Raw genomic sequence first — 12072 nt, forward strand, 5'->3', positions numbered from 1 at the left:
ATCTCACATGCATTTCATTCTGTCTTGACTGCAGTATACTTTATTCAGGGGTTATTACTACTGTATTGCTAGATTCATGACACTTTCTCACACTCTCTCACTTGCTTTCATTTTACTATTCAGGATGGTACTTACTTCTAGGCTTTATTGACATGTTTTACCTGTAGTTATTACAATCCTTTCCAGCAGTCTCACTTCTGTCATGTGTCAGTATTTCAACAGGGATATATTTCACACATGTGATTTCATCATCTTCTGCAGCTATACTTTTCAGCCTGCTGCAGGTTGTGTACTATTTTCTTACAGGTAGGGCATTTATATTTCAGAATATATGTCAGTTTCATTTTTCGGTTTAACTTACAGGCTGAAACACACTTTTGTAATCAAGCAATACTTGCAGACACTTTCACACTGTTACTTGCACATTTTATTCCTTACTGACTACACTGCACTCTTTTGCTGACTGTCATACTTTTATATTTCTTTACAGTTACTGGTAGTGGATTACTGACCTGCCTGGTGGCGCAACCGCACCAGCCTATCGTCATAGGCTCTGCGATTCGCAGAACGGACACCTGCAGCTGTAATATAAATGAAGTAATATTGGAATACACATCTCCATAATATCAGCTAGTTTAATTTCTTACATACATAATTAAATGTAACTTACTCAGTAGTGGGGCGTTGGGTGTTTGCCGGGCCTCCTGGATCCAAAGGTTCAGTTGGTCCTGCTTGCGTCTCTTCAGGTCCGCATGGTGGTGACGGACCTGCTCACCAGTCCTTGGAATCCCTGTGGCACTGGTGAGATCATGAGCCAACCGGACCCACGCCTCGACCCTGTATGCTCCCCAGAGGACCTAGCCCTGCATGAGTTGGGCCTCATGATTGTGGACTAGGAGCCAGACCATGTACCTGGACTCCTCAACGCCCCACCTCTGTGCTCGAAAGCAACTACCCTCTCCTACTCCTGTCATTCTACCTGCAGGTCAGTTCTACAATCGTTTATGCTGTGTATTCCAGCCTATGGGGCTTATATAGTCCGTTTTTCCTGCACATATCTGTGATTGGCCATTTTGGAATTGTATCAACTTCAGTAAACCTGCATTGTCATGCTCCAGTTTGTATTCATTCCTATATATTAGCTATTATTGCATTTATAGGTACTGCTGTCATGGCTTAGTGGTTCAGTACCTTGACTATGGTGTATAGTATCCTGGGTTCGAACCTGGCCACTGCTTTTTATTTTTCATGACTGTCTAGACATGCTGAGGGGTGTGTCTGTGTAAAGGCAGTTTTGATACGACTTGCTCAACGTTGCCCGTCGGTTAGCTTGTTTGCGCGGTGCACAGCTCCGCGCAAACGGGGTACGCTGCTTTAAGCCTCATTTGGCTATTGACATGCATATTACGCTCAGCTCAGTTAGGGGCACATAGATTTAGCGTGTTAAACCACTGCTCAGCTACGGGCACTTATTTTGCACCAGTTAAACCACTGCTCATCTACAGGTAGATGCACTCACTGTAGCTCAGCTATGGGCACATCTGGCATTTTTTATTCTTTTGTTACCTCACATTTCTTCAATATAAATGGGCTATTTCATTACATTTTACATAAAATGTGGTTTTATGTGTACATATTTGTCAGGGACTTGTTTCCTGCTTATTTTGCTAAAAATAAAAAATTGGTGTTGTGGGGGCTCGAACCATGAATGCCTGCTCTTCAGCCAACATCTCTACCGCTACGCTATTGCTTCCTGGCTTATTTTGCATATTTAGTTCTTATATGCTTTCCCACTGACTGCTAACTGTAGCTGCGCTACGGGCATGCCCGAGCAAACGTGCGCACTCACGGTTAAACATTTTTACAATTTAAAAAAATATATAACATGTTTATTTATATGTTTTCTGTTCATAGTCTGTGGGGGCATGTGTTGTGTTCTGTTTATTCACATTTCCGTGGACTCTGGCGTGGGTGTTTACTTTGGGAACTTTTCCTCTTCTGGGGGCATGTCCGCTTACAGGGCTCGGCCTACGGACACGCCCCCTACTGTCTTACACGGACTGTGTTAGCCTTAAGTGTGATTCAGCATGCTCTCATGAATATGCAGAGCATGCTGACATCACTCCGTTTAACTGCAGCCTCCGTGTATGTGTTATAACTCTTACACGGAGGCTTTGTGAATCCTGCCCACAGTTTATCAATTTTTATGTCATCACTCCTTCCACATCTTTCTTATGCATCTATAAAAAAGATTTCCTATTATGCTCAATACCTTTATTTTCTTCAAATTGTTCTTGATCTTGTCTCACACTATGCTCAATTTGTTTGTCCAGCTTGTTTATTTCAGTTTTCAAAGTTGTAGTTCGACCTCTCTTCAATTTCTTATACCTTTTGTCTCTCACCTTAATCAGGTATCTTGTTCTTATGGAAATATATCCCCCTGACATTGTATGTCTAGATCCTGATGTTAAACATTTTTTTTTTGTACTCAATTTCTCTTTCAAAACCTTTCCACATTCCATCTGCAGTTTTTCCACTGAACACATCACTCCAGTTAGTTTTACATAATGACTGACTGGTTTGCTTACATATAATATGTAATTAATTTTCTGTGCATTGGTTTACATTTCATTTTGGCAGAATTAGCTAGCAACATCTTTATAACCTCATGATCATTGCACATCAATGGTGGTAAAACTTGACTTAAACTAACAGTAACTTCTTTAAGAAAGCAAACAATGTCTAGTATGTTCCGTTCACTGGTAGTTTTTTTTTTTTTACAAATCTGAAGCAATTGTTCTTCCCGCTCATACACTGGGAACAATTTCCATACTAATGTTGTTGAATCAACATTATTCCAACCTGTTTCTGGTAAATTTAAGTCTCCGGCTAATAGTATTCTTCCATCCTGTGTTTCAAACAAGAAATGTATGCACTTGACTTTGTTGGTTTATATACTCCAACAATTGTTATATGTTCCAGGGTTGTCTTTATTGTCACAGTTACAGTCTATAACATTGGTGTTATCACTGAACATGTAATAATCACAGGTCTCATAACTATCTTTAATCCCTATCATAACACCTCTACCCGATTTTTTGTTAGAATGTCTGTCACAATAATAACATTTACACCCTGACAGAACTGGTTCCCAATCATTGTTCTTTAACCATGTTTCACAAACAACAACATCAATCTTGTGGAAATGTAGCAAATTTTTCAATAAAATTATTATTAATGCTCCTAGCATTAACAACCATTAGAGAGAGGCAGCAAATGTTGCTATATGTGAACTGTTAAAGTTTTGACCTGGCAAAAATCCTGCCTAGTGTGTGTCAAATATTGCAAAATATCTGCTGCAAAAATTTTCATCCCTGATCTTGACAAATGCACACCATCTTGTCTGAACATATGTGCCCAGAACTAAGTGTGGATGCTCTACACATTTCCATTTTTTAAAACGGGACATTTTTTTCCCTGAAGGTTGTTGTTGTTTGTCTTTCGGTTTTTCCCGGTTAGGGGTCGCCACAGCAGAACTCTGGGTCTGCTAATGATTGGCAGTAGATTTTCACGAACGCCAAGGTGCTAGCTCGACATTCAACCTTCAACGAAGGCACGCCCATTTTACACGTCTTTCGAACGCCCACCCAACCGCAAGGAGGACATGCAGACTCCACAAAGAAGGCACTCCCTGCACTTCAGCAGAAAATCGAACGGGAGAACCTCTTGCTGTGAGGTAACAACGCTACCGCTGCACCACCGCGGATAATTTACCCAAAAAATATTTTCATTTACAGTGACCCAACTATACTTTCTATATGTGATTTGTGAAAAATATATCCTAACACCAGTACAAGCTATACTATGAGGACCGTACATTTCCTACCAACAGTAAAAAAGTCCTTGCAGATGACAGCATGTGTACTAACATGAATGAAAGCAGGTCTGTACTTCCTTACATTAAAGCATTCCAAGGTTGGTCTCACATCTTCTAGTTCTGCTCTTGGCAAGCATAACACTACCTGATGCTCATTATCTTCTCTTCAAATTTAAGTATCAGTTCCTCTAATAACACAATTTCCATTTACAAGAATATTTTATTCTGACCAGATCTGAAGAATTTTCAACTTCTAATACAGCAATTTAAGTACTTGGGATCTACAGCAATTTAAGTACTTGGGATCAACAGTTCAGAGTAATGGTGAGTGTGGAACAGAGGTGAAGAAGAAGAGTACAGGCAGGATGGAGTGGGTGGAGAAGAGTGTCAGGAGTGATTTGTGACAGACAAGTACCAGTAAGAGTGAAAGGGAAGGTCTACAAGAGGGTAGTGAGACCAGCTATGTTATATGGGTTGGAGACAGTGGCACTGACAAAAAGGCAGGAGTCAGAGCTTGATGTGTCAGAGTTGAAGATGTTAAGATTTGCACTGAGTGTGACGAGAATGGACAGGATTAGGAATAAGTGTATTAGAGGAAAGCCCAGGTTGGAAGGTTTGGAGACAAAGCCAGAGAGGCAAGATTACGTTGGTTTGGACATGTGCTGAGGAGGGATGCAGAGTATATTGGGAAAAAGATGCTAAAATGAAGCTGCCAGGTAACAGGAAAAGAGAAAGGCCTAAGATAAGGTTTATCGATGTGGTGAGAGAGGACATGCAGGTGGCTGGTGTGACAGAGCAAGATGCAGAGGACAGGAAGAAATGGAAACAGTTGATCAACTGTGGCGACCCCTAACAGGAGCAGCCAAAAGAAAAAGAAGTAGTAATAGTCTAGATTAATTCTACCAATGTTTCTGGGATTTAAAACCATCACAGGCCTACCCAAATCATCTTTCTTGCGACCATGTCATATACTTTCTCCAAACTGGACACTTTCCTACTATGTAACTACTACTCAGCTATTTTTGTGCTGTATCCTGATCTGAATCCGTATTTCTTATCTCCTATCTTACTTTCTACTACTCTGTGTATTCATAGGTCAATCACCCTCTCCACCACTTTCATGCAGTGTGACAGAAGTTTGATACATAGGTTAGTACTAAGCTAACAGCCCTTGCGAGCCACTGTAAGTCTAGCCAATTATCCCTTGTGAGGCTCAAACCCTGCACCTTGTGTTTGTAAGGCAAACACTTTAACCATTAGGCCACCCTTATCTATCTATGCTAACCACAGTTCTGAATGTCTATTCTGTTGTTGTACACTGGCATTAGAATGCATATTCTCCAGTAATCTGGGATACATCTTTCTCTTCATACTGCTGAGCTCGGTCCGGAGCCATTTTCGCCTCACTTACCCAACATCTTGATCATGTGTGCTATAACCTCATCTGGGCCAGCTATTTTCACAACTTAACTTTCCTTAGTGCTGTGGTTACTTCTTCTATGGTGAGCTCTTCTTTCATCCTAGGCTGTATCTGTAGTAGTACAGCTTCCGAGGGATTTTCTTCACTCAGAAATTGCAGAACGTACTCCTTCCATCTGCCTTTGATGTCCCGTGGACTGGTGATCAGGCTGTTCTTGGCATCCCTTCCGAAGGGTGTCGGATGACTATCTTTATTTTTCAGTCTTTGCTTTGCAACCAGATAAAAAATTATTGGAGCCATCTGCTTAGTCACTTTCCAAAGGCTGGTAGGAGTTGTTCTTTGCTACTGGAACTGCTCTCTTAGATTCTTGTTAGCCACCAGTACTCCTTCTTAGCCCCTTCTTAGCCTGGTCTGTCTTTTCTATCTCCCTCTTTTTTCGCACCCCTCCTTTCTTAGCGTGACTTCCTGTAGTTCTGTATTCCACCCTCAGCTGTATTTATGTACCTTATTTTCACATCTAACATGTCATGTAAAAAGCAACACAGTCTTAATGGAGTCATTACAACAGATTATGATGCATAACTGAACACAGCATGACACTTAAGAGATAAGCTACCATGAGATGAACTGCTCATCACATCTCAATGCTTAACTTTATAGTCATACTTTTCAGGAGGATGAAAAGTTTTGAGCAATGGTTAAGGTGCTGAACTGTAAAACTGACTGAAGAGTAAGGTACCCAAAATAAACACATTTCTTAAGAATGTATAAGCAAGGAAAAACATTTCATGTATACAAACAAAAGAGGCAAGCCTCAGTCAGGTTAGAATAGTAAATGTTTTTTTTTTTTTTATCCAAAATCAAAAGTAAAATCTTGACATACAGATGAGAATTCAACACTGTGCTCCCCAACCAACAAAACAAAGAAACTCTGCTGCTGCCCCATCTAATAGTATGGCTTCAGGAAACACATTTGCGTCTATGCCCACGTGTTTTTTTTATGAAGCAGCTTAGTGTGACAGCAACCCCTCCACACACGCACCTCTAGAAAAAGGAGGGTGTATGCAGCTGCACAAAGCAGTACATAACACATGAAAGAACTGCAGCATAATTAGTCACAAGTGGGGGGTAGCTGCCGAGTGGACAAAACCACATTACCCCCACCCACCCAACACGCACACAAACACTGTAAACACACATGCTCATTGAAACCCGTTTTACTAACACACGTGAAACGCTGAAGGACGTGCTTAAAAGACCTTTTTAACTAGGTGTTATCCTAGGTACTTATAACAGTAAACACAAATTATCCGAATGCTCAAACTTATTGTACGAAAAAACAGTCCAGGAAGTAAAGCAACTTCTCAGAGGCTTGTGTTTTCAGATATCCTAAACGTGACATTTTTTACAATATGATATTTTATTGGACAAACTGCATCCTTAACAGAGTCGCTGTTTTTGAAATTGATTCCATTGTTTTCTGTACAGTAGTGCTGCGTTTTTATTACTTAAATATCAGTGTTTCAAATGTAGCGTTGCCGTTTTCTGTCACATCTGAATAATATTTATTTATTTTCCTTTCTGCTAGACTACGAAGGCATCTGGCGTCAGTTTGTTTTCTACAGTATGTTCAGTACAGTAATTAAAACAGTATCAGTTCTTCTAGCCAATAAGTCCCTGGAAGACCATACAAGGAGTCCTTTCCCAATTTTAAGTGACCAGTGAACTATGCTACGACTCCATGTACAGTAAAATGAAAGAATCTGACCCCGGCGCCACTGATCGCGGACATCACAAATCATATGCCTAGATCACTGCACTACCAAAAACTTGGAAAAACTGTCCTCACCTCCATATTAAAACCGATATTATGAAATTCTACCCGTTCAACCAAAATGCACTCTTGTACACCCTTATAGTGACACTGATCTACTGTCGCTGGGGGTCGCTGTGATGACTAAAGGCCGGGTACCACTCTCTTTAAACCCTTATCCCCGATAGCTGCTGCCCACTTACCTCGTCGCTGGGTGTCACTGTGCTGGATAAAGCTATGGAATTCCTTCATCATGTCAGAATTGGCAACGGTGCCCCCATGTGTAATCAGGTATCGTAATATCGAGTCTTCGTTTAGATCCATGGATAACCGGGTAGAACACAAAATCACAATACGGTGGGTCAGCGATTGAAAACCAACACAAATCCCCACTTCAAATTAAACAGCCAGCCAACTCACTTACTCCCCGAGTTAACTTGCTGACTGTTACTACGCATGCTCGCTTTGACAAAGCGTGCTGTTCTGTTTTTGTTAAAGGGGCCAATAGTCGTTGCGTTGAAACCAGTGTTGGGTATAAGTTTTTATGGGTTTCATTGACACTTTTCCAACTGCTTCATAATCTACCTTATTTGAGTACAGCGTCTTATTTTCTTTCTTAAAATACTTTCCATTCTCCGATAAGGACTTTTCACTTTAAAAAAAGTAACTTGGTCTGCGCACTCGGGACTTTTATCCCAAGATTCGGAAATGGAGATTGCGATAAAAGAAAGCTATCGGTCTGTTATACTTGAATAGTAATATAATACATATTGCGTTTTTAAACGATGTATATACTCTCACTCTAGCTTTCTGTGTGTCACACACGCACAACACTCGGGTACACCGAGCCTTCATTGTTTTCAGAATGTATTAATCTTCACACTTGTTGCTCCTATACCTCACAAGAGTGTCGCGGGAGGGACCGTCTTCCTTCAGTCTTACAACAAACAGGGTTGCCAGGTACTTTTGTAAAATCCGGACCACTTAACCACACCACCCCCGCAAAAAAAAAAAAAAAAAAAAAAACAAGTACAATGTATTTCTTCATTTCCCCAAGAGTAAGAACAAAATGCCATAATCAGCTAGAATTAGTCATAATAAACCTTATTGTAACAAAAGACTGCACGTGCTGACAACATGATAAAACTAATTGTAAAATATTTCATGAATCAGGGGTGTAGCAAGCAAGTTCCATTTTGTACTCGGAAGTACTTAGTACCCCCTGCCAATTTAGCACTTAAAATGGGGACATCTCTCAAAATGTTCCTTCCCAAGCACTTAATAAATGCAAGTAACATTTTCAGCTGTTCCCCCTAAAACTATTAAAATATTGTTTTTAGATTAGCAATACTGCAGCTGTTTAAAGGCATCCACTTAGGCAGTAGTAGACATAATATGACCTGAAAAAAGCCATGTTAATGTGATGCTCAGAAAAAAAAATGTACTTAGTAGAGTACAAAGAATACGCCTAGCTACATCATTGTCATGATACTATATAATGAATCATAATTACCTGACATTTATCTGTAACTGCAAAATATTAGTTGGATAGAACATCATCACCATGATCATCGGTCGAATAAATGTTTGAATGAATTTACTCAGCATTGCTGTTGGGATAAATCCATTGCAACAGATCCCTCTGTGCTTCATGTAGCTTTAAATGCGTAACAAAGCTTCTAGCATGCCTTGCTGCATTCTGTTTCTCAGTTTCATTTTATTTAGATTAATTTCAGAGAAAGTCGTTTCTACGGCTGCATTAGTGAAAGGCATCGTCAACAAACTCAAAGCAAAATGTCCCAACTGTAGAAAGTCAAAATCCCCTGAAGCAGCCGTGTGATTTGCAATGGTTATCCAAAACTGCTCAACATCGTTATCGCCGAAGTTTGCCCAAGACATTGTGGTGATTAACATACACTGCTGCTCCAGATCTCCCAAATTCCCCTTGTACAATGGTAAAAACGACAACTTTGAGAGTTGTGGTTTCTGCACTCCAAGGACAACAGAAGGTAAGAGAGCAACCAAAGACTCTAGCTGCTGCACATTTGCTAGCAATCTCTGGCGCAGTTCCCTTAGGAGTTCCAACAGAAAATCATGGAAGCGTTATTTTATTTGCTCTGCTGAATAGCGATCAATGTTAGACTCATGCAACAGTAAGTGGAATTCAATGCCGAAGTTAATAGCTGCTAGGGGGTAGATGGTTAGACCTGTTTTCCAGATCAAAAACCATTGTTGCTCCCCACAACGTAAATGTGGTTGGTCTCACAATTTACTGAATCATGTTTCAATACAAAGTTAACAGTTCGGTCAGCAACTTTACAGGACTCGCTTTGTCTAACTCAAATAATTTGTTCACTCTGTTCAGTTCCTGTAATATGGGCCACTAAAACAGGAAGTAAAGTTTATTCTCTGGTGAAATGAACATCTGATGTAGTAGCTCAGCCGTGTAGTCGTGCAGCTTGTCTTTGGCTATCTGAAAATGAAGCTTCAGTTCGTCAAATTGATCAAGGACCTGCTGAACGCAGGAGGTGATAAACAGCCATCGAGCCTCTGACAACTTCAAAATCTTAAGTGGTTCTTTGCCAACATTAATGCATTCAAATAATTGCTTATATTTCAGCTGGTGAATAGTACTGTGGGCAAACCAGTTATAGGTCTTGGATATCATGAATTCAACGTTTCTTGGTATCACCTTTAGTGTAGGAGATGACCTTAGTTGACTTAGGTTCATAGGTTGGTACTAAGCCATTGTCCTTAGGGCCTATACAAGCCTAGCAATAACAATTCCCTGGCTATTTCTTCAGTATTTAATTCCCCGCACCCCTGTCTAGCAGGGTGACTGGCGTGATCCCCGAGGTGAATTTCCTATCTCCCATCCAATCATCAAGGTTCCTTTTGAAGAGGGCCAAAGAGGTGCTCTGCTTGACATGTATGAGCAGTCTATTCCAGAGTCTGGGGAGTCTCTGGGTCAGGAACCTATCCCTTCAGCATATACACTTTATGTGCACAATATCTGGGCAAACCACAAAACCGTGTTATAACTGAATTATTTTTTCCACATATAGTATTACAGCCATCTGTTGCTAAGCCCAAGCATTTGTTAAATGGTAGTTTATTTGACTCAAGAAACTTGGTAATTGCACTGAATATTCCTTCTGCTGTTCTCGGTTCAAGTGATATTATTCCAAGAAATGTTGTGACAACTGAGCTTAGTGAATGACTGTAGTATCGCACATTCACACAGAGCTGTTTTTCAGTCCAGTGTCAGTGCTTTCATCAATTATTAAGGAGTAGGCCGTCTCCTTACTGTCTAACTGGACTAAGTCCCAGATTAATTCTTCATGCACTGCTGGGCTAAGAATATTCTTGATGAGTACAGAACATTTAGTTTGGCGGAGTGCTATGTCTTTACCAAAAATGTCTTGAACAATCTCTCATATGTGATCTACTGTTGCAATACTGGAATGGCACACAACATATGCTGCCAACATCAACTCAACTAGTTTGACAGTGCTGTCTACAGTTTTTACATGACAGCCGATATCATGTAAAGTCTGTGCATTTGAAAATGGTGCGGTGTTCCATTTATGTTTCATTGTTCCAGCATGATTAACTAAATCAGCATGATGGGCATAGATGTTACATCTTCAATACTGGCAGAAAGCAATACTATCATTACCAGGCACACTGCATATCCAGTACTTTAATGTGCATCTTTTTCCCAGATTTTGCTGTATCGCTTCTCGTACTGTGACCACTTATCCATAACTATGAGTGAAACTGCCATACTTTGCTCTTAAAAAGGCAGTCACACTGGCCTCCCCTGGCTTCCAATAGTTTTAAAGATACAGACGCCAGTTAGTTTTTCCTAACAAAACACTCTGGAAGTTATCAAAACATAAAGGTGTAGTTCTCCCGGCGCTATTATAATCTCCGCACAATAACTGGAACTGGGCATAAAATTATCTTCCCTGACCACATTGAGCTGAACTCATGCTAGTGAACAATCGGGGCATCATCAGGATTAGGGTAGCACTGCTACGTATACATTGCCCGTGGTAGCATGGCATTTGAATAAAGCTTTAGAGTGGTGATGCTAGCCTAGATCTGCGTTTGGAAGCAACAAGCTGCAGCCTCCCTGTTTGTTACTCTCAACACAAGCGAGGCAACTATAGAAGTGATGAAGTGCTTGCGGTACCTCAGAATTGCATGAGCGGTGATACATGTTGCTGTCACTTGCTACTTGATATTAGCATTTGACTTCATTTAATATAATAAGTATAATATTCTTCTATGCAATGTGGAAATTATTTACTTGACCTGTAAAGCTATTTCATATTCTTGTACTATTGTTGTCGATAGCAAGGAAACAATTTAAATATAATACCTCAAGGTTTGCTACCACCTGAATCCTATGTTACAAATAGCCTCAGAGTCTCCGAGCTCACTGTTTATACTATTGTATGCCTAGTAGAACATAGCTGTACTTTGTAAAAGGCATTCTTAGCTAGACTGTGTTAATCTACTTGAACTCTACCCTATCGTTTGTTAGCTTAAAGTGTACTAATGCCTCTAGACTCAGATACAGTAGCATGCCCTGCTAATTGCCTGAACTCTTAGCAATGAATGTATATGTGTGTTGTTGAACTGATATACTGTATTCACTACCCTAATTTCTGTGTAAACGGCTGTTTTCTTTCTCCATCTTTATGTCTCTTCTCCCTACCGTTCCTAGATTTCAATTCAACTATCCTGCACTAGGGTTTTGAGAGTCTAACTACCTGGTGAAAGGACCCCTGCAAACTATTCTAATCATCTGATCCATATAGAAAGACACTTGCCGTCCTGCTTAGGAACCCTGCTACCAAGGAGGCAAGAAAGTATGCGTTATCTAAACCTAGCGGTAAAAGCTGAACACTTGCCTTGTAACTTGTGCATGCTTTCAAGCACGCTACCTAGCCA

General features: G+C 40.4%; 1 protein-coding gene across 3 annotated transcripts in view; it reads right to left on the bottom strand.

Annotated features, from left to right (window-relative positions):
- LOC122817080 (ankyrin repeat domain-containing protein SOWAHC-like) overlaps window positions 1–9126 on the bottom strand; it is an 877444-nt gene extending 868318 nt beyond the window's left edge. Inside the window, exon 1 of one of the 3 annotated variants that reach the window (XM_044090234.1) lies at window positions 8624–9126. In XM_044090234.1, coding sequence (XP_043946169.1) covers window positions 8624–8630 — 7 coding nt within the window. In that variant the 5' untranslated portion in view covers window positions 8631–9126. Of the gene's footprint in view, window positions 1–7313; window positions 7746–8623 lie in introns of those variants that run through there. The other 2 variants (XM_044090232.1, XM_044090233.1) reach the window with 2 other exon arrangements.
- Window positions 9127–12072: the final 2946 nt, after the last annotated feature.

The sequence above is a fragment of the Protopterus annectens genome, chromosome 12.part0 (assembly GCF_019279795.1).
Source record: "Protopterus annectens isolate FY-2018-M chromosome 12.part0, PAN1.0, whole genome shotgun sequence".
NCBI classification, from domain to species: domain Eukaryota; kingdom Metazoa; phylum Chordata; order Ceratodontiformes; family Protopteridae; genus Protopterus; species Protopterus annectens.